Raw genomic sequence first — 22,503 nt, 5'->3', positions numbered from 1 at the left:
TGTGTTTGACATGAATTCTTGGGCCACCCTGGACCTGTAAATCAGAATTATCTGAGAGTGGATCCCGGAAATCAACAAGCCCTCCTGGTGAATACTTGGGATTCTTGAACTTTGTAAAATTTGAGAAACCCTGCTATCTGATACTACAAGACAGTTAAAGTATGTACTATATAAGCATGTTAAATGAGTGTGGTTTTGAGGCTTTGTTATTGAGTGAAAAAAGCAGGTTGCAAAAGAGTATAGGCGATAACCATAAACCAGACAAAACCCATGAACAACATCGTACATTTTCTGTGGGTATGCATGTTAATGTATAGAAGAGAAGTAGGCAAGCGTTGACATATAACTGATGAGTGGTTTCCTCTGTGGTTGGAGAGTGGAGAAGTAGTGAGACAGAATCAAGATTAAAGAATAGTGGTTAAAATATAAGTACACCCAGTCTTATCTGTGGTGTTTAAAGAGAACTTTTTAAAGAGAATGTGTGATAATAGTGTAAATTATTCTAAGGGAGACGAGTCTTACCGAATTTTAAAATGTACTATACAGTAGTGATTAAAACAGTTTGGAATGGCTCATATTACAAAGATTGGTCAGGGAAATCAACAGTAGCCTAGAAATAGACCCAAATAGATACAGGAACTTAATAGAAAATAAAGATACCATTTCAGAACACTGTGGGGAAAATGCTTGAGATCTCATCATCTGGAATGAAAAAAGAATGACCCCTCATACTATACACCTGCAAAAATAAATTATAGATGGATATGGATTTAATGCAAAAGAAAAGCCATAAACTAATGGAGAACAAGGGAACGAAAGAATAATCTTCACTTTGCGAAGTCATTCCTAAGCAAGACAACAACAACAACGACAAAAGTTGTAGCAGGAAAGATTGATAAATTTGACTGTAGAAAGAATGTAAATGCAGGAAACCAAACTACACATTCCTTAATAAGAGCTTAATTTGGTCTTTTAAATGGAATACTGTGCATCTGTGGGAAGAAATTGAAGTAGATTTGATTGTGCCGACATAGAATGATTGTTAAGTTAAAAAACACAAAAGCTTAAAAAACAAAACAAAAAAAAAGTAAGATGCAAATTGTTATTCTTTTAAATAGAAATTGGTGTCATAGTGGTGGTCTCTGGGTTAGGGGTAGGAAAATTTAGTTTTATATATTGTGCTTTTGAAATTTTATTTTCTCTGTACTAGTTTTACAGTATATTTAATGAAGAACTTAAAAATTATACCAAAGGACTATATTAATCATAATATTCATATTGGGTGTTATGATGCAAGGCACTTTGCTAAGCACTGTACTAGTGTAGCCCTACCCACAACACTCTGGAGTATGTGATACTATCACTGACCATTGTACTGATGAAGAAACAGGCTTAGAAAGGTTCAGTAATTTACGAATCCAAACTTGGGTTTTCTGCTCTTACTGTATACTACCAAAGGCTTTCTCGGAACTGAAATATAATGGGTGTTTTTTTTAATTGAGACACAGGTCTAAGTGTGTATGTGTGTCTGCTTTAAAGTTCCAACTACTTACTACCTTTACCACTGTTGTAAACTTAAGTTTGTTTTTCTTTGGCCTGCTCTTCATGGTCTTTCATAATTTTCTTTTATTGCAGACTTCTCTGTAGTTTCCCAACAGAAACTTAATCTTTTTACACTGATTTTCGTTACATTCAAACTTGGATTTAACCCATATCTACCTTTTTTGCATATGCTATATTTCTTTATTTGAATGTCTTCTTTCAGTGTCCTCGTTCAGAACTTATCTGTAAGATCTCATTATGTAAAGACTATAGCCTAATTTGGTTTCTCCATGTGCTATTTTACTATATACTGCTTTTGATATTTCTTCTGGTGTGACTTGATTTATAAATTATTTAACTTCTCATGTAAATTACTTCAGGTAAATAATTGTGCATTATCTTTTTTGTATTCAATAGACAGGTGCTGTCTGTTAGGATATTTTATATATTTTGACATTTAAAATGATGGATTCTCAGAATAGAAGGAGTACCAAGATTGAAATTTTTTCCCAAACCACAAATGTTGTAGATAAAGCTTTTGGATTTAATCTAGAATAGACAGTTTAAATACTGTAGTCAGACTTTTATATTTAATTAAAATCAAAGAATCTGTTTACAAATTGGATAGTTACTAAACTATTGTAAATTAAATTGTATATACTTTTTAAAATATGATTGTTCTAAAATCCTTTTACAGTACATCGGGAGATTCTTCTCGGTCAAACCTTTTTGAAGATGCAACGAGTGCACTTGGTAAGTGTCTACTTTTCCTTGTAAACAACCTGTGAAGAGATAGGTAAGAGGCTTCACTTTTCTAGATCATGATAAAAGTGTTAATAATTTGCATGGTTATTTATAATCAAGCTGTAAAATGATTGAATTAAGTAATTATTCAATTAAGTGTTACTAAAGACTTTTAAATTAATATTTATGTATTGAGTTATTTAAAACTTGCTCTGAGTTGAGCATACTTGGTTAAAGCAAATAAATTTCCATTTTCCAGATGGAAATTTTAAATGTGATCCTAACATGGTTGATCTGTGTATGGGTTTATTACAAAGGATCTTTGAAATGGATATGACATTTTTCTAGATCTGTCTCACACTTCATGTATATACACCTTCAGACTTAATTCCAACTTGATGGCACTGTACATTCCCATCTGTATCATGTTGCTTGCATTGGCTTGCAGCAAAAATGCTTTTTTATCCCAACTTTTACCTGCTGAATAATGCCTTTCCATCTCCCGTCACCCCAGTCTGTCAAAATGAAGCACCTCTTTTTTTTCTCCCATTGTAGCATCTCTGTTATAGTTCCTGCTAATTACTAGTTTATTGGCTGGCAACTCCGTTCCTACTGTTTGGTGCTCTTAAATGGCAGGAAGGGAGAAAGCAAGGAATAGGTAGAAACAGCAGCTTTGGTGCAGTACAGGCTCTGGATTCCTGCTTAGCTTCTACAGCAGCAGAGTTCCAGCAGCAGTACCACCTCCTAGCATCTGAGTTGGTTCTCTGACCTAGTTGGGCTGGAACTCCGTGGTGTCCTCGTTGCCATGGAAAATGGCATGTACATGTAGTAGCAAAACAGTAGTTTAAATTATCTAAGATTGCCTGGGTGTGCCAACCCCAGATTTTCGTCTTTGAGGAAGTGTCCTAAAACACACTGCTATCAAATACAGTATGAGTTAGTCTCCAGCCAGGAAAACAGAAACCACTCTATTTCAAACAAGGAAAGGCTTAATCTCAGGAAACTGTTAGGAATTGGAAGGGCTGGAGAATAGGATTGCCCAGAGATCAGTAAACTGTCTGTGGCCTCGGGGCTGGAGCCAGCTGGCAGTTGCGGCGAATGGTGCTGAAGGCTCTGGCTGTGGTCACTGCTGCTGCAGCTGTAATGCATTGATGCTCCTGAGTGGGAGCCTGGGAGGCCATGCTGTAGCTGCTGCTGCTATACTCAAGCCTCTGTGACGATGTCTTACTTCCCATTCTCAACTTTATGGTCTCGGGATCCCTCTACATTTTCATCTTTAATTTACCCAAGTCTCTATGTTGATTCCCTGCTTTTTTATTTTATTCTGATTTATCTTGTTGCTGCACAAATTAACCTTGCTTCTTTAAACTTTCCTTCTTTGGCTTCTGTGACACCACTCCTCCTGATCCATACCTCAGGCTCTTCCTTCTCAAGCTTTGCTTTGCTTTTCTTCTCTTTTCTTTCTTTCTTTCTTTCTTTCTTTCTTTCTTTTCTTTTCTTTTCTTTTCTTTTCTTTTCTTTTCTTTCTTTCTTTTCTTTCTTTTCTTTCTTTCTTTTCTTTCTTTCTTTCTTTCTTTCTTTCTTTCTTTCTTTCTTTCTTTCTTTCTTTCTTTCTTTCGATGTAGTCTCGCTCTCTCACCCAGATTAGAGTGCAGTGGCGTGATCTTGGCTCACTGAACCCTCCCGGGTTCAAGCAATTCTCCTGCCTCAGCCTCCTGTGTAGCTGGGATTATAGGCACGTGCCACCACGCCTGGCTAATTTTGTGTATTTTTAATAGCGACGGGGTTTCACTGTGTTAGTCAGGATGGTCTCAATCTCCTGGCCTTGTGATCTGCCCGCCTCGGCCTCCCGAAGTGCTGGGATTACAGGCGTGAGCCACAACGTCTGGCCAGTTAATTCATTTTATTTTACCTGACCATTAAATGTATGAGTTTTCTATGGTTCCATTCTAGGCCATAGTTCAAAGTTTAAACTATGGGAATGACCAATACCATCCATATACTATGTAGATTCCCCAAATTATAGCTGCAGGACAGATCTCCCTCTGAACTCCAGACTCTTATCTTGACATTGTCAACTAGAAAACTTAGAACTTCCATGACTTTAGGTTTCAAACTGACTCATTTTTTATTCCCCAGTCTGAGTCTTTCCTTTTGTTCCCTTCTTACTTGTACCATCATTCATTAATCCACCCTCTGTGTCTTTTGGCCCAGTGAGTCTGTTTCTTTTCCTTTCTCTCCTCTCCCCTCTGACCTCTCTTTCTTCTTCCTTCCTCCTTCCCCCTTCCCCTTCCTCCCCTCATTCCACAGTTACTAATGACTCCCTTTCTTAAAGTCTCTGGAATATTTGTTTTCACTGTCATTTAGTTGCCTTAGTTCAGGTCCTTATTTCACTTAAACTCTTGCATTATCCTTATCCACCTGGTCTACCTCTTCCTTACCAGAGTGTATTTTCTAAAAAGCAACTCTGATGGGGTCTTTGTTAATTCCTTTAATAGTTCCTCATGACCTAGAAAGTAAGTCCAAAGCTTATTCTTTTTAATATTTAAAATTTGTATATATTTAGGGAGTATAAGTGCAGATTTCTTACATGCATAATATATGGTGGTGAAGTTTGGGCTTTTAGTGTAGCCATCACCTGAATAATGAACATTTATTGTACCAAACAGGAAATTTTTGAACCCACACTCCACTCCCCACCTTTTGTCGTTTTCAGTATGTCTTATTCCATTCTATATGATGTGTGCCTATGGTTCAGTTCCAACTTGTGAGGACATGTGGTATTTGACTGTTTCTGAGTTATTTCATTTAGGATAGTGGCCTCCATAGTTCTATCCATGTTGCTGTAAAAAAGACATGATTTTATTATTTTCGATGGGTGAGTACTTTTACACACACACACCCCATTTTCTTTATCTCATCCTCCATTTAATGATTCCATATCTTTACTATTGTGAATAATGCCATAGTTAACATACAAGTGCAGGTATCTTTTTGATATAATGATTTATTTCCCTTTGGGTATATACATAGTAGTGGAATTTCTGGATTAAATGATAGTTCTGTTTTTAAGTTCTTTGAGAAATTTCCGTGCTGTTTTCCATAAAGGATGTACTAATTGACATTCCCGCCGGCAGTATGTAACCATTCTATTTGCTTCGCATCCTTGCCTGGCATCTGGTGTGAGATGGGGCATCTCATTGTGGTTTTAATTTGCATTTCTCTGATGATTAGTGATGTTGAGCATTTTTTCATGTTTGTTGGCCACTTGTATGTCTTCTTTTGAAAAATGTCCAGTCATGGTTTTTGCCCACTTTTTAATGGGGTTATTTGGTTTTTTCTTGATGTTTAAGTTCTAGATAATAGCACTTTGTTAGATTTCCTATGCCAGTGTCCAGAAGAGTTTTTCTAGGTTTTCTTCTCCGTTTTTTGTAGTTTCAGGTCTTAATATTTAGGCTTTAATCTGTTTTGAGTTAACTTTTGTGTTTGATGAGATGTCTGGGTCTAGTTTCATTCTTCTAAATATGGCTATCCAATTTCCCAGCACCGTTTGTTGAATAGGGTGTCCCTTCCCCAGTGCATGTTTTTGTTGACTTTGTTGAAGATCAGTTTGGTTGTAGGGTATGCAGCTTTATTTCTGGGTTCTCTATTCTGTTCCATTGATCGATGAGTCTGTTTTTATACCAGTACCATGCTGTTTTGATTACAATAGCCTGGTAATATTTGAAGTGAGGTAATATGATCAAAGCTTATTCTGAATGACATAAGGTTCTTCATCACCATCTCTTTGGCCTCATTACTCTGTTTCTTGTCCAGTCTCTCCCGTTTTGTTTGCTTGTTTTTTTGAGACTCACTCTCTGTCTTTGTCACCCAGGCTGGAGTGCAGTGGCGCAGGCTCAGCTCACTGCAACCTCCGCCTCCTGGTTTCAAGAAATTCTCCTGCCTCAGCCTTCCAAATAGCTGGGATTACAGGCACCTGCCACCATGCCCAGCTAATTTTTGTGTTTTTAATAGATACGGGGTTTCACCACGTTGGCCAGGCTGGTCTTGAACTCCTGACCTTAGGTGATTCGCCCACCTCGGCCTCCCAAAGTGCTGGGATTACAGGTGTGAGCCACCATGCCAGCCTCTCTAGTTCTTTTTACAAGTTATTTGCCTTTGGACTTTTAAGATCTAAAAAGTATCACACTGCTTATGAGTATTTTTTGAGATTCTATAATTTAACTAGGAAACATGATTTTAGGAGTCATAGTGTAATGATTAGGTGTGGAGACTCTTCACTATCAGCCTGTGTTTGTTGTATCTCTGCACCATGACTTAGTACTTTGACTAATTTTTTTTTTTTTTTTGTATTGGAGACAGAGTCTTGCTCTTTCACCAGGCTGAAGTGCAGTGGCATGATCTTGGCTCACTGCAGTCTCTGCCTCCGGGGTTCAGGCAGTTCTCCTGCCTCAGCCTCCTGAGTGGGTGGGACTACAGGCACGTGCCACCATGCCCAGGTAATTTTTTTGTATTTTTAGTAGAGATGGGATTTCACCATGTTGACCAGGATGGTCTTGATCTCCTGATCTCGTGACCCACCTGCCTCGGCCTCCCAAGTGCTGGGGTTACAGGCGTGAGCCACCACGCCTGGCCTTTACCAAATTATTAATCTCTCCAAGCTGTTGTTACCTCCTCATCTTTTAAAGGAGTTGAAATTAAACCTTTCTTATGAAGTAGAGAGAACTAAAAGAAAAACACTATGTTAAAATAACGCAGTTCTGATTTTCTGTAGCTCTTAATTTCAGTTGTATTGATACTGATTTCTGTATCTGGGAATTAGGTTACTGAAAGTGTATTGCTACTTGAGTTGCTTTGTGCTCGAATTATATCAGTAGATAAGAAAATAAATAATTAAAAATTATTGTTTTATGGGATGGGAAAAGGAAAGTCAATATTTTAAACAAGATATCAAATGATTAATCTTTTTGTGATATTTAGGGGTTTTTTAGCTATTAAACACCTTTATTTGGAAAATTCTGCAGAAAAAAATTATTTATTCAACAGATACTCGGTGTCAGCTGTGTTATCAGGGAAATAAGCAAAATGGCATGGTTTTCTGCACAAACTTACATTCAGTTGGGGCCAGAAAAAAATAATGAAACATTAAAAGAAAAAAGATAAATGATACTAAGAACACAAAGGGCGTCCCTAAAGAAAAAACAGAAGGCTACCTGGGATGGCTAGGCAATACCTTTTACATATAGAACTGAAGCATGTTGAAGGAACTGGCCATCTAAAGATGGCAGGTGTTGTGTAAAGGCCCTGGGGCAGGAAAAGGTGTGGCCTGCTGAAGTAACACCAGGAAGATAAGTGTGGTGGGTGGAGCATTGTTGAGGGCTGGGAGCCAGAAATGAGATGAGGGGTTGTGTGTGTGTGTGTGTGTGTGTGTGTGTGTGTGTGTTGACTTTTGCAACTGGCTGAAGAATAGATTGTAGATATGGAGACAAGAGTTGGAAATGGTGTAATCCCATGTAGAGACTGTTGTGGGCTTGTCTTCAGTGATGACAGTAGAGAATGAAGAGATGGGTTTGGGGTGTAATTTAGAGATCTAACCTACCAGGTATGCTGGTAAATGAGGTGTGGAAGGAAGAGGAAAAGGAACTGAGATCCCCAGGGTTTCTGTTCAAGCACTTAGGTGAATAGAGGTGTCATTCGTTTAAAGAGAGCAAACAGATAATGGTGGGACACATTTGAGAGGGAAATCTGAATTGCGGTTAGTTGAGGAATGAGTGGAATATGAGAAAGTGGACACATGTTCAATAGCTGTGGCTGTGATGGGAAGAGAACAGATGGTTCCTCAAAGAGGAATTAGGATGAAGTCAAAGGAGGGAGGTGTGTTTTTGTTTTAAGGTGAAATATAGGACATAGTTAACTACTGACCCAGGATAATTACACAGAGGGGGAAAGATGTTGGTGGAGAAGAGAGGATAACCAAATCCAGTTTGGTAATGGTCCCCCAGAACACAAGCGGAAGAGACGATAGTTTTAAGTAAGGTAAGTTTATGAGGAAAATAACTTTCATTTATTCAGAGTGTTGTCTGTGCTGAGAGGAGGGAGCATAGGAGTCTTTTAGAAGTGACTTGTTGGAATATTAGCGCTTAGGGCATTTTACCAACTTTGTATAGTGTACAAGATTTTAACTTTCTAGCTCCTAACCTCTCTTTCCCCACTGTTTTAGTTATATAAGGTATCAAAGGGAAACTGAACTTGTTGCATCAGAGTTGATGGTTTGAAATGCCATCCCTTCCCCAGCATGTTTTCAGAATTCGGTGTCTCTTCTTATCAGTTGCCTTCTTTGACCTCCTGATTCTCCCTTACCTTTGTACCTCATTTTTCTATTATACTCTGAAACGTATTATATGAATTTCCTGTTGCTACTGTAGTAAGTTAACACAAACTTAATGGTGTAGAATAACACAGATTAACTATCTTCTAGTACTGTAGGTTAGAAGTGAAACACAGGGCTCACTGTACTAAAATTAGGGAGCTGGAGTTCCTTTTTGGAGACTCCAGGGAAGAATTTTTTTCCTGATCCTGTCCAGTTTCTAGAGACTGTTCACATACCTTGGCTGGTAGCCCCTTTCTCCATCTTCAAAGGCAACAGCCTAACATCTCTTATCCTGGTTTTGTCTCCTCCTCACACCTGTTTCTCTGACCCTCTCATCTGCCTCCTCCTACTATTCTTAAGGATTCATGTCATTATGCTGGACCCATTTAGATAATCCAGCATCAGGTCTCTATCTTAAAGTTAGCTGATTAGCAACCTTAATTTTATCTATAACCTCAATTTCCCTTTGCCATGTAGCCTATTTATAGATTCCAGGATTCAAACCGGAGGGCATCTTTGGGGGACCATTACCTACTACATATATGTTGTAATTTATACTGTTACGCATCTTTGTATTCCTAGCACAGTTGTGCCTGAAATGTATACATGAATCAAGAAATGTATAGAGAATTCTTATTTATTAAATGTTCCTTTTCTTTCCCCTCCACCCTCCCTTTTTAGTGACGGGTCAGTCTTACGAGAATATGGTAACTGAGATCATGTCAATGGGCTATGAACGAGAGCAAGTAATTGCAGCCCTGAGAGCCAGTTTCAACAACCCTGACAGAGCAGTGGAGTATCTTTTAATGGTGAGAAACATGTTTTACTTTACTCCATTCTAGTTGTTTAAGATCAAAATCTCAAAGAAACAGATTTTAAAGGATCAGTTCACCTGTATGATATATGCTAGATGATATACAGTGCTTTTTTTCTAGTATGTTTGTATTTTGTGTTAATAAAATGTAACCTTTTTTAATATAGTGGTCCAGCATTGTAGTAGCTTTTTAGGTGCCACTGTGCATGAATTATTAAGAACAAAAATTTTAAGCTTGAGAGTCTGGGCCAAATTCTTTTGCTTATACTATGTATATATCTGTAATAAGTTGCCAGCTTTTTAAAATCTGGGAAATTTCACGTATAAGTACAGATTTGTGGTTTATCTGGACAACTTTGGATCCCAGATTTTTGCAAAGGATTTAGGAAAATATTTTAGATCATAGAATCTAATTCATTATCCTCTGATTCACTGTTACCAATGTAACATCACGCATTTAACGAATGATGTTATTTACTTGGTTCCATTAGCATTTGAATTTGTTTTTGTAGTCAGTAGGAGTTGAGGGATTTTTTGAATAAAGTTTTCTTTTTTTACTGGTAATGGGAGTTTTTGAGAAATAAGATTGTTGTGGACATTGACTGAAACACTTGGTATTAAGATGAAAAGTCTGCTAGTTTTATAGATGTGACACAGGCTAAAGTAATTGAATTAACTTAAAAAAAAAAATCTTCTATTCTATAATTGTCTGGTGTTTTGGAGTATTATCGAAGTCTGAATTGCCCTAAATACCATCTTAGAGTTGCTCTTTTAGTATCTTAGAGTTAACTCTTGGCAATTAATCCACAGTTTAACCCATTCCTTTATGTCTAGGTTGTCCTTTGTGTCTAAGTTGTACTTCTGTTAAAATTTCTTTTCAGGTAGCTGGCTAGTTTCAGAAGAGTCAGTTGTAAGCCTCATAACTGTACTCTGCCTTCACCATTTATTTGCCCATGCATTTGGATGTGAAATTCACAAAACCTTTTCTTAGCATATTATTTTATCTTTTTAAATTCAGTTTTTCATTGTCTTCTTGAGTAGTGTCTTTAAATGCTGGCAGTTTATCCAGTTTGTTTGGAATTCTGGAATTAATAATTGTTGTGAATTTGTTTGGTGAGGGGTGCATACCCTAAACAGATTGTATAAAAGTATTAGCTTTTATGGAGAGGCTTTCATTTACACCTGATTTAGAATTCTGCATAAGTTCAACAGTATCAGTTATTTTGATCTAATGAATGTGGAGTTTTGAGGTATAAAAAAAAAGAATCATTGTTACCAAAGTTGCTAAATGCTAAAACTGCTGTATAGCATCAAATGCAAATAAATAGATGAGTCATGAGTTCATCAAACAATTTATAACTAAAATGTTTTTTGTGTGTTTGCTGTTTGTTTCATAGACTGGAGGGGAAAAGTTGCCTTTAACTGTTACTAGTTAACAGATAAGGTGAATGGATGGAAAGAAGAAATGTTGAGCACTTACCTAACAAGAGGCTATGTAACATGTGTGAGAATAGAGGTCAATCTGTAGCAATGAAGATTAACTTTTTAGTTTAATGAAACAGAATTTGATGGACCCTTTGGATCCTAAATATAGTTTGTTAGCACTTAAATAACTGCCCATCTAAGTTAAGGGTTTGAAATGATGAACTCATTCAAAAACATTGATTTTAATGCCTGGAGTGACATCTAATGCATGCAGCCATTTTCCTGCTGTGTTGACCTTCATCCTTTATATGTTGTTGCTTTTGGCTTCTGGCTTATTAGGAAATGGAAGCATTTATCATCTTATTCAATTGTAATACTTGGTTCTTTATTCTCTTCTTTTCAAAATCTGTAAGAACTTAATAAAGACTTTTAAAATTTTAAATGACAAGTCTTAATCAATCATGTACATCAAAATAGGTGTCCCAAAAGATTTTAGTACATGCAGTTTTAAGTTCTTAATAACTTTAAAAGATAAGTACTATAAGCTTACAAAAGGCATCACCTAAAAACTAAATGGTTTCAGTTTATTTTAGATCGATTTTGTGCGTTTTGAAAATTAAATTTTTGGAGATACTTGAGTAGCTCATATTTATGAAATACTTTGACACTTTCTCAAAGAAACGCTTTACTCAAAAGTATGTCAAATTTATGAGATACTTTCTGAGTGACACTTACTCAGTACCATGGATCAGTAGAGGAGATCCTCCTGCCTGACCGCTGTGTACCTGGTCTGTATCCATTAGATATTTTTTCCCCCAGGAGTCATTTCAGAACTGTGAAATGTGCATCAAAACTCTTTTGGATTATCTTAAGCTAGGATTGCAAATTCAGTCCTTTTGTCACTGAGTAACAGCTGATGAAGATTTCTAAGAAGTTAAAAGTCAACTGAAGTAATAGGTAGCACAAAAACCTTTGGTTATGTTCAGTTTTAAGAAGGTACATGTATCAATATTTTTCACATTTGACACCAATTACGTGTGCCTGGTAGGCGTCTTATTGGACAACACGGAAAATTTCCATCATCATGGAAAGTTCTGCTGGACAGTGCTGCTTTGCATTATTACAGCAATGTGGGTTTTTTTATAATGCACCCAGGTCATTTCTAATCTAATTTTAATCCATGCAGCTTAATAATCCTTTACTTTTAGTTGAAGCAGACATCTGTTTGATGCTTTTGAAAATCAGACAAGATGTTAAATAGACTATAAATCTTTTACTCTGTATAATATTTAATTTTGCCTGAAGGGATATCTTAAAGCTTGAAAATTCTGTTATAGGGAATCCCTGGAGATAGAGAAAGTCAGGCTGTGGTTGACCCCCCTCAAGCAGCTAGTACTGGGGCTCCTCAGTCTTCAGCAGTGGCTGCAGCTGCAGCAACTACGACAGCAACGACGACAACAACAAGTTCTGGAGGTAAAGTGGAATCTTTTGGATGGAGAAGGAATGGCCCTGAATTTTTAGTGTAAAATGATTTAATCTGAAATACTTCAGAAATGAGGTTCATTCCCAGAGCAGTTGAATGATTCATTAAGTTCTCTCTTCACTAATGTTTGAGAAGGGCCCAAAAGAAACTCTCCCAAGTGGATTTAAAAGGTATCCTTGCTGATATTAAACACCAGTGTTGCAGTTTTGTCAGAGGGCATATTCTGTTTTATTTGTTTTAAGGAAAAGATGCTTTCCAGTTTGTATTTAGTGTTACTTTCTGATGCTGTTCAGAATGGTTTGCTCACTTTGTCTCTTAACTCTCTCCATAAATGTTACAAAGTGTATGTAATTTCAAAGCCAGCAGGATTTCAGTAGTTATACAACCAAGGAAATGAGACCCTGAGAGGTTTCAAACCTTGTATCTAAAGGAGAAAGCAGAGCTTGAATTGAAGTCTCCTTACTGGGGTACTGACCATACCCACACATTGCTATAGGTCTGACTACAGAGCAGAGCCTGGAACCTGCGGTCGGCTTAGGAATTACACAGTGTTCTCCTTCGTTCGTTCTTCTGTATATTAATAAAGTAATATAAACTGTTGATCTTGAAAAGGCCACTCTTCTATGCATTTCCTAGCTCTGATTATGATAGTCACCTCTGGTTGACAGAGGTCACTCAGTGCTTTGTGTACAGTCTCCAGAGGACAGGCCTTTTGTTGTGATTCAGCATGGGAGTGGAAAGAGATGGCCACAGCTCTGCTTTGGATTTGGGGTTCTGTTCCTTTCAGCACTTATTAGGTAACATAGTCTTTAAGTCTCATTGCCTTCACCTATAAAGCTAGTATTATATATGGAAGAATAAAAAACCCATGTGCTGTGGTCATTTCAGTTTGAATGATTGTCTTCCTGAATAGGAAATTACAACATACATCTAAAAATTCTCTTTTCTTCATTAGTAATCTCAAAACATAATTCCTTTATGTACGATTTTGGTTTCCTATAGCATAACCAGAGAAGCACCAGCACCCTGAAAAAGCCACAAGTTCTGTATTTTATATTTTATTTGGCATTATTAACATTTATTATTGTGAATGGATTTTAGACTGAAGAGTTTAGGTATATTAGTACTAGATTGCCATACAGCTTATTTATCTGAAGTTTTTGTAGTTCACAAATGTTTGAAATTGTAATAACCAGAAGTCTTCCTTAATGTAAGTTTGTATTAAAATTTTTCCTGATTTGCAAGCCTGACCTCAGACTTTAAATATCTTTCTCTACTTTGGTTTAGCATTTCCTAGGAACTCAAGCTCAGATTGTGTTCTTCTAGGGGTTTTCATTGTTTATAAAGTAGTGAGTTTTGTTAGTTGTGGTGTATATTTTCTTAGGAACTTTTAAGCAACAGGAACAATTTTAGTACTTTTTATTTTGATAGAACACGCGTAGTGGACAAGTTTCTAGGATTATTTTATAACATTGAGTGCCAAGGGCAATTATAGACAAGTTTGGTTCATGTTACAGTCAGCGTTCTGTACTCCCTGCATTTGCTAATAGGAGTAATTTTTGCTGTATAAAACTTGCAAGTTGATACGGTTGGAAGATTTAATCATTATTTACTTCATTTATTACATCTGACAAATCATTTTTTACTTGATATGTTTGCTGTCTAAATGTATTGTTGAACCACTCTTTGTATATGTATTTACTGCTTTTGTTTAAAAACGTTTATGTGTATTTTAGGACATCCCCTTGAATTTTTACGGAATCAGCCTCAGTTTCAACAGATGAGACAAATTATTCAACAGAATCCTTCCCTGCTTCCAGCATTACTACAGCAGATAGGTCGAGAGAATCCTCAATTACTTCAGGTGACTAATCAGTGTCAGTTTCACAAGTGGGTTAGAGTGTATCACATTTTGAAAAAGTCCATGAACGGCCCTTCCCCGCCTCAAATACAGCTCTGTATTTGAGAATGGTGAATGTATTCTTCCAAGCTACACTTAGTAGAATGTTGTAATCTGGATAAGTGTACTAAAAAAACAGTTGGGATATAGACGTTGGGTTAAATTAAGTTGACCAAATAATAATAAGTTTGGGAAACATTTTATATTTCCTTCTTGGAGATTCCCAGTAGACATTAATATATTAAAGAATTTGGGAAGCTGTTTAACAAAGAAACTGCCTAACTTTAAATCACTTTTCACAAGCTTATTACTTATTACTTTTTCTTAGGAACTTCTAAGCAATAGGAACAACTTACTCTTAGAAAAAATAGGTGTGGGGCTTCTTTAATGCTCAAATCACCAAGTATTTTGAATTTTATACAGCATTTTAGTGCCCACTAGTGTGGAAGGTAAAAATATATGCAAGTATACAGAATAAGTTCTGTTCTTATAGTGCCACAGTAGTTTGCTTGTTTGTTTTTTAGCACAGGAGGCTCAGAGCACTTAAGAATTTGAATTTCTTCACTGTTTACTTTGCCCAAAAGTACTGCATTTCTTTACTAATGTACAAGAAATCACATCCTTCCAAAGACTGAATAATCCAGAATCACTGAAATACTACGTTTGCAAAAGTGTAGCCTTTTCTCTTAGGGATATTTAGAATTCCTCTGTTCCTGTAGATGCTTAATATCAATGTATTATTTTTCTCTGTCATTCACATCACCACAGCAAATTAGCCAACACCAGGAGCATTTTATTCAGATGTTAAATGAACCAGTTCAAGAAGCTGGTGGTCAAGGAGGAGGAGGTGGAGGTGGCAGTGGAGGAATTGCAGAAGCTGGAAGTGGTCATATGAACTACATTCAAGTAACGCCTCAGGAAAAAGAAGCTATAGAAAGGGTGAGTTTAAAACTTTAAAAAAGTTAGTTCTTGGCTGGGCTCACGCCTGTAATCCCAGCACTTTGGGAGGCCAAGGTGGGCGGATCACCTGAGGTCAGGAGTTCAAAACCAGCCTGGCCAACATGGTGAAACCCCATCTCTACTAAAAATACAAAAATTAGCTGGGAGTGGTGGCACGCACCTGTAATCTCAGCTACTTGGGAGGCTGAGGCAGGAGAATTGCTTGAACCTGGGAGGCAGAGGTTGCAGTGAGCCAAGATTGCGTCACTGCATTCCAGCCTGGGCAACAGAGTGAGACTGTCTCAAAAAAAAGAAAAAAAATTCCTTAGTCACACTAGCCCCATTTCAAGTGCTCAGAAGTCACATGGGGTTAGTGGCTACTGTTGGATAGAACCAATGTAGAACATTTTCGTTTACTGGAGATAGTTCTGATGGACAGAGCCAAAATAGAGCATTGCCCAATGGATTGCGGTAAAGATAGTCTCCTCTTAACCCTGTTCCCCCATCTTGTCTTCTGTGAAGCCAAAGGACAAGCACTAAAGGTATAATTTTATTGCTGTGTTAAAATTCAAGAAGAAAAGTCTTAGAAGTATATACCCAATTCTAGATTTTTTCGAGTTTTACTTGTATTTATTTTTTATTTATATTAAACATATAAACATCAGAGTTTTATATATAAAACTCTGCTATCCTGATTCCAGTAACCTAGTTTTTATATCGTGATTAGTTATTCTTTTTCTCCCTCATTTTTACTATAAACAGGGAATTGTAGTAATCATAATACTTGCCCTGTCTTATCTTACAAAGTGTTTTGACATGGAAATCAGATAAAATGCATATTAGTGTGGCTTTCTAAGTAAGTTTTGAAATTGGGAAGTGTTCATTGTTCCCATTTTATTATTGTTTCTCAAGATTGTTTTGGCTGTTCTGGATCTTTTGCATTCTTGCACAAATTTTAGCATCAGCTTGTCTGATTCATGCAAAAAAAAAAAAATGCTGGTTGGGATCTTGATAGGGATTGTTTTATTCTATAGATGAAATTTGTGGAGTATTGCCATATTAATAATAAGGTTTTTCTATAATTTCTTTCAGTAGTGTTCTGTAGTTTTCAGTGTAGAAGTTGTGCGCTACTTTTAAAAAATTATTCCTAGGTATTTTATTCTTCTTGATGCTGTTATAAATGGATTTTCTCTTAATTTCATTTTCAGATTGTTCATTGCTAACTATATAAAAATACAATTTAATTGTGTATATTGATCTTTTATCTTAAAACCTTCTTGAACTCTTATTTATTCATTAAGTAGTTTGTGCATGGGTTCATTAGGATTTTCCATATACAAGGTCATATCATCTGCAGATAGAGACAGTTTTACTTCTTTTCCAATATGGATACCTTTTATTTCTTTGTCTTGTCTAATTGCCCTATCTGGAGCCTCCAGTATATTATTAGACTAGCAAGAACCAACAACATCCTTGTTTGGTTCTTGATCTTAGGGGAAAGCATTCAGTCTTTCATCACTAAGTATGATGTTATCTGTGGGTTTTTTGTGGATGCCCTTTATCAGATTGAAGAAATTCCCTTCTGTTCCTAGTTTGTTCATCAGAAAAAGGTGTTGAATTTTGTCAAATGTTTTTTTTTTTTTATTAAGATAATCGTGATTTTTGTCCTTTAGTATGCTTTTATTACATTGATTGATTTTTGTATGTTGAACCAACCTTGCATTTCTGAGATAAATTTTACTGGTCACAGCGTATGATCCTTTTTATACGTTGCTGGATTTAGCCTGTTTGTATTTTGTTGAGGATTTTTGCATCTGTTCATAAGTCATATTGGTCTGTAGTTTTTTTGTGATGTCTTTGAATTTGGTGTCTGGGTAATACTGGCCTCTTAGAGTGAGTTGGAAATTACTTTCTCCTCTTCTGTTTTCTGGAAGTATTTATTAAGAATTGGTGTTAATTCTTTGAACAGTTGATAGAATTCACCAGTAGTCTGGGCCTGGGCTTTTCTTTTTGGGAAGTTTAGTGATTACTGATTCAGTCTCTTGTTAGTTGTCTATTCTACTTTTCTATTTCTTTTAGAGTCAGTTTTGATGGTTTTTGACTTGAAATTTGTGTATTTTATCTGAGTAGTCTTAATTTGTTGGCATGCAGTTGTACATATTTCCATATAATCATTTTATTTCTTCTTTTGTTAAAGTAGTAATGTTCCTGCATTTATTCCTGATTTTAGTAATTTGAGTCCTAAGATTTTTGTTTTTTCCCTTCAGTTTAGCTAAAGGTTTTAATTTTGTTGATTTTTTTTTTTTTAATGACAAAATAACTTTGGGTTTTGTTGATTTTCCCTATTGTTTTCTAGTTTTTTTTTTGTTTTTTGTTTGTTTGTTTGTTTGTTTTTTTAAGTCTCTCTAATGTTTATTTCCTTCTTGCTTGCTTTAAGTTTGTTCTTCCTTTTTTAGATTAGGTTTAGTTTAGATCTTCTTTGTTTAGTTTTAGTTTAAGATTAGATTATTATCTATCTTTGTTAGTATAGATGTTTATAGCTATAATATTCCTTCTGTGTTTATGCTATAGCAGCATTCCATAGGTTTTAGTATGTTGTGTTTTTGCTTTCTTTAATCTCAAAATGTTTTTCAATTTCCCTTTTGGTTTCTAATTTAATTCATTCGTTATTTAGGATTGTGTTAATTTCTACAAGTTTATGAATTTCCCACATTTTCTCCTTTTCTAAATTCATTCCATTATAATCAGAGAACATACTTTCAATACTTTTCAACTTATTGAGGTTCGTTTTGTGGCTTAACATGGTATTTCTGAAGAATGTTCTATGTATACTGAAGAAGAATATAATGTAGTTCTTATTGTGGCCTATAAATACCTGATAGATCTAGTTTGTAGTCAAGTCTTCTTCCTTAGCTGTTTTATCTATTATTGAAGGTGGGGCTATAGATTTCTCTATTATTGTTAATTACCAATCTCTACCTTTAATTCTCAGTTTTTATTTTATGTATTTTGTGGCTCTGTTCTATATGTTTATAATTGTTGTGTCTTCCTGATCCTTTTTTATCATAAAATGTCTTGTTTATAGTAACAATTTTTATCTTAAATCTGTTTCATCTGATATAGCCATTCTAGCTCTTTTTTGGTTACCATTTGCACGGTATATACCTTTTTTGATCATTGTGTCTTTGAATCTTTAAATTGTGTGTTTTGTAGAAGCAGGCAGTTGGATTGTACCCTTTACCTCACCTGTCCTAGCACTGATCTGGATAAAACCCAGATAACAAACGGATTTTTAAATTTCTTCTCCTTTCATAGATCAGTAGTTATTCGTGATGAATTGGGATTTTTGCCCAAATTTTAAGGGTCATTTCCGAATATAATCTTAACAGCAGTCCTCAACCTTTTTGGCACCAGGGACTAGTTTTGTAGAAGACCTTTTCTTCTACCAACAGAGGTGGAGTGGGCGCAGTGGTTTTGGGATGAAACTGTTCCGCCTCCGATTATCAGGCATTAGTTAGGTTAGGAAGTGGGGCAGGGTGGTGGTTTTGGGCTGAAACTGTTCACCTCACATCATCAGGCATTTGTTAGGCTATCATACGGAGCACAGAACCTAGATCCCTCACATGCACAGTTCATGCTCCTATGAGAATCTAATGCCGCCACTGATACAAAAGGAGATGGAGCTCAGGTGGTAATTCAAGTGATGGGGAGCGGCTGTAATGAAACTTCACACTTGCTCACCCACTGCTCACCTCCTCTTGGGCGGCCCAGTTCCTAACAGGCCAATCAATGGGTGGTGCCAGTTCACCATCTGGGGGTTTGGGACACGTGATCTAACTCAAGGTGATTGAGACAATTGAGGAGGGTGACATTTGGCTGAGTTTTTAAAGGCTTTTAAAAGCAGTGAGTATTGTTACAAGTGATTTTTAATAGACTAGGAAAATGAAATTAAGTAGCTAGTATTACCATTTAAAATGCTGTGACTGTTAAGCAGATAAAAATAGAACACTGTCTTTACTTCAAAATGTACCATGTGTTATTACTACTAATTGGTCACCTGGTTTTCTAGTATGGAGTGTTGAATAAAGCAAGGAGATTGAGAGTGATGTTTGATCCAAATGAAAGACATGAGTTGGCATTAATTAATAAAACATTTGCTTTTAATTTACAAATAATTAGATGAGGTGGTTAAACTATACTCCAGGTACTCTCATCCTTATCTTCACTCTTAATATACTAAAAACCATTTGATTTACACATTTCTATAGAGTCATTTATTTTTAAACCATAGCAATTAGCAACTAATGTTTAATTAGGCCAAAGAGTATTTGCATATCTCTTAAGCTTTAACTAGAAAACAAAGACTTTTTTAGGTGATTAGTAAAGGAAAGGGTCTAGATTCCATCTAATCCCTTGGGTTGGGCAGTAAATCCATATTCAGATAGAGATGAATTCATGTAAAATTCTCGAGCTTTTTTGGGTTGCAGTATGTTTTTGAGTAATGATCTGTCTTTAGTGCTATGCTGGAATCTGTAATATGTAAGTAAAATTAAATGTGCCATAATTGGTGTGTTGGATTTATATTTTTTTCCTTTTTCTTCCAGTTAAAGGCATTAGGATTTCCTGAAGGACTTGTGATACAAGCATATTTTGCTTGTGAGAAGAATGAGAATTTGGCTGCCAATTTTCTTCTACAGCAGAACTTTGATGAAGATTGAAAGGGACTTTTTTATATCTCACACTTCACACCAGTGCATTACACTAACTTGTTCACTGGATTGTCTGGGATGACTTGGGCTCATATCCACAATACTTGGTATAAGGTAGTAGATTGTTGGGGGTGGGGAGGGAGGGATCTAGGATATAGGGCAGGGATAAATACAGTGCATGTCTGCTTCAATTAGCAGATGCCGCAACTCCACACAGTGTGTAAAATATATACAACCAAAAAATCAGCTTTTGCAGGTCTTTATTTCTTCTGTAAAACAGTAGATAGATAACTTTTCTTAGGTTTCACTCTTTTTAGTGTACTAGATCCAGAAACTTAGTGTAATGCCCTGCTTTATATTTCTTTGACTTAACATTGGTTTCAGAAAGAATCTTAGCTACCTAGAATTTACAGTCTCTGTTTCATGGCAACACTGGATAATGGCTTTGTGAAATTAAAAGAATTTTTGTAGCGACTGTAAACAGAAATGCCAAATTATCAAAGGTTAATTTGCTGCTTCAAAAATACGTATAAACTTACTGTGCTAAGGAAGCCATTCTTTCAACTGTTCAATACTTGGGGTGAGAGGGGAGAAAAGGGAACCTTTTCTGAAATGACAATAATTCTTGCTATTTTAACATTTCTTCATCATTGAATGTGAGACACCCTTCTAACATGATTTGAGAAGCTGTACAAGTATAGGCAGAGTTATTTTCCTGTTTACATTTTTTTGTTTGTTTGTTTTGGGGAAAAATTGGTAGGTGTCTAATTACTGTTTACTTCATTGTTATATTGCAGTAAAAGTTTTAAAACAACCATTGCATGTTTGCTTTTGATGTATCCCTTTGTGAAATGAGCACTTTCGGGGCCAATGGAGAAATGCAGCATTCACTCTCCCTGTCTTTTCCCCTTCCCTCAGCAGAAATGTGTTTATCAGCAAGTCGTGAGTCAAACTGCTGCCTTTTTAAAAACCCACAAAATGCTGATTCAGTTCAAAATTAATGCAAATGTTTCAAAACTGGGTTTCTGATATTTGTAAATGTGTTTCTTTATTAGATAAGAGTGTATTACCATTAAAGTCATTAGTATAATACTGCTTTCAAAAAGAGATGGTAGAGAAAACTATAATCCAGCATCTTTTATTGCATTGGAAAGACTGGCAAAATCTTTTGGAAGGGTTGGGAGATGTGGCTGGAAAGTACTTTGGAAAATATACAATCAAGATATCTCATGGCATATTAAAAGAAAAATCTTAATAGCAAGTGTTGGCTTTTATTTGGATTTTTTCATCTCAGTTTTTCCTTTGGAATCTCCTTCATTGGCATTGTTATTTGATCATAAATGGGGCAGATGTGTACTTGTTCAGTTTTTCAAATCTGTTTTCCTGAGTATAAATAAGAGTATTTAAAGAAATAATTTGGGTTGTTTTTGTTTTTTGTTTCCTTTTTTTTGTTAACCATCTGATACTAAGATGATGAATTTGCACAGATTTCTCTCTGCATAATTTCTCAATATCTTTAGCACAGTATGGTGAAGACTTTCAAGCATGTACATCACGTACTCATAACCTATTTCTTATGAAAATAAATGAAACTGGCTGGGTATGGTGGCTAACGTCTGTAATCCCAGCACTTTGGGAGGCCGAGGCGGGCAGATCACTTGAGGCCAGGAGTTCGAGACCAGCCTGACCATCATGGCGAAACCCCATCTATACTAAAAATACAAAAATTAGCCAGGCATGGTGGCGCATGCCTGTGGTCCCAGCTACTTGGGAGGCTGAGGCATGAGAATTGCTTGAACCCGGGAAGTGAAGGTTGCGGTGAGCTGAGATCACACCACTGCCATAAACATGACAGGCTTTTTGGACTTTGTATTACCTGTATGTTTTATAATGGATCATGCATAATTTCTCAGGAGAATAAAATGAGAGTTCGTATATACGTTCATCATTCAAGTCAGAGCAATGAATTGGGAAAAGAGGTGGCATTTCTAGTCGGATAATGGAATACTCTCATTTATTTTATGACATTCTCTATCTGCTCAGAGCATAGTGAAAACTGGAAACAGAAAAAAAAAAAAACAGCAGCCTCTTCCTTGGAAAGTGACAGCAGAAGGTGGCATGGAGCTTTTGTTCTTGGACAGCAAATCTGGATATACTAAGATTAATAATTATCGGAAGACAGCTCAGGCCAAGTTTTGATCGTTCCTTACAGTACCTTGTTTATCTGCTTCTTAAAGAATCAGCCAAGACACCATAAAAGAAATAGGCTTTTTGTGCCTTTTGCTGTTATTGTTTAATTTACAAACTGTTCTGGTAAATCTCTTAATGTAAGTAGCTATTTGACTTTGGAATTTCGCATTTGAGGTGTATTGTCATTTTCTTGAAATCTTTTTCTTGTTTAGTTGCTCTGTGGGAAATGTGAGGAAGCCTAAGTTTGTATATGTAAATTTCTTATTTCATCCTCTAGTCAAATATTTTTTTTCATTGTTTAAAAATACTGAAGTGTTCCAATATAATTTTTTCCTGTACTGGATGGCTAGGATTCTAGAGAATTGATTATAAAATATTTTCAATACA

At 36.1% G+C, this 22,503-nt stretch overlaps 1 protein-coding gene across 2 annotated transcripts in view; it reads left to right on the top strand.

The window, feature by feature from the left end:
• RAD23B (RAD23 nucleotide excision repair protein B) overlaps nt 1–22,503 on the top strand; it is a 51,353-nt gene extending 28,850 nt beyond the window's left edge. For both annotated transcript variants that reach the window (XM_017876691.1, XM_017876690.1), the window contains exons 5-10: nt 2,240–2,295; nt 9,338–9,465; nt 12,233–12,368; nt 14,115–14,242; nt 15,047–15,217; nt 19,822–22,503. In XM_017876691.1, coding sequence (XP_017732180.1) covers nt 2,240–2,295; nt 9,338–9,465; nt 12,233–12,368; nt 14,115–14,242; nt 15,047–15,217; nt 19,822–19,935 — 733 coding nt within the window. In that variant the 3' untranslated portion in view covers nt 19,936–22,503. The remainder of the gene's footprint in view (nt 1–2,239; nt 2,296–9,337; nt 9,466–12,232; nt 12,369–14,114; nt 14,243–15,046; nt 15,218–19,821) is intronic.

The sequence above is a fragment of the Rhinopithecus bieti genome, unplaced genomic scaffold, assembly GCF_001698545.2.
Source record: "Rhinopithecus bieti isolate Rb0 unplaced genomic scaffold, ASM169854v2 scaffold_9663, whole genome shotgun sequence".
In the NCBI taxonomy this organism is placed as follows: Eukaryota; Metazoa; Chordata; class Mammalia; order Primates; family Cercopithecidae; genus Rhinopithecus; species Rhinopithecus bieti.
This window is presented reverse-complemented; position numbering and strand designations above follow the sequence as displayed.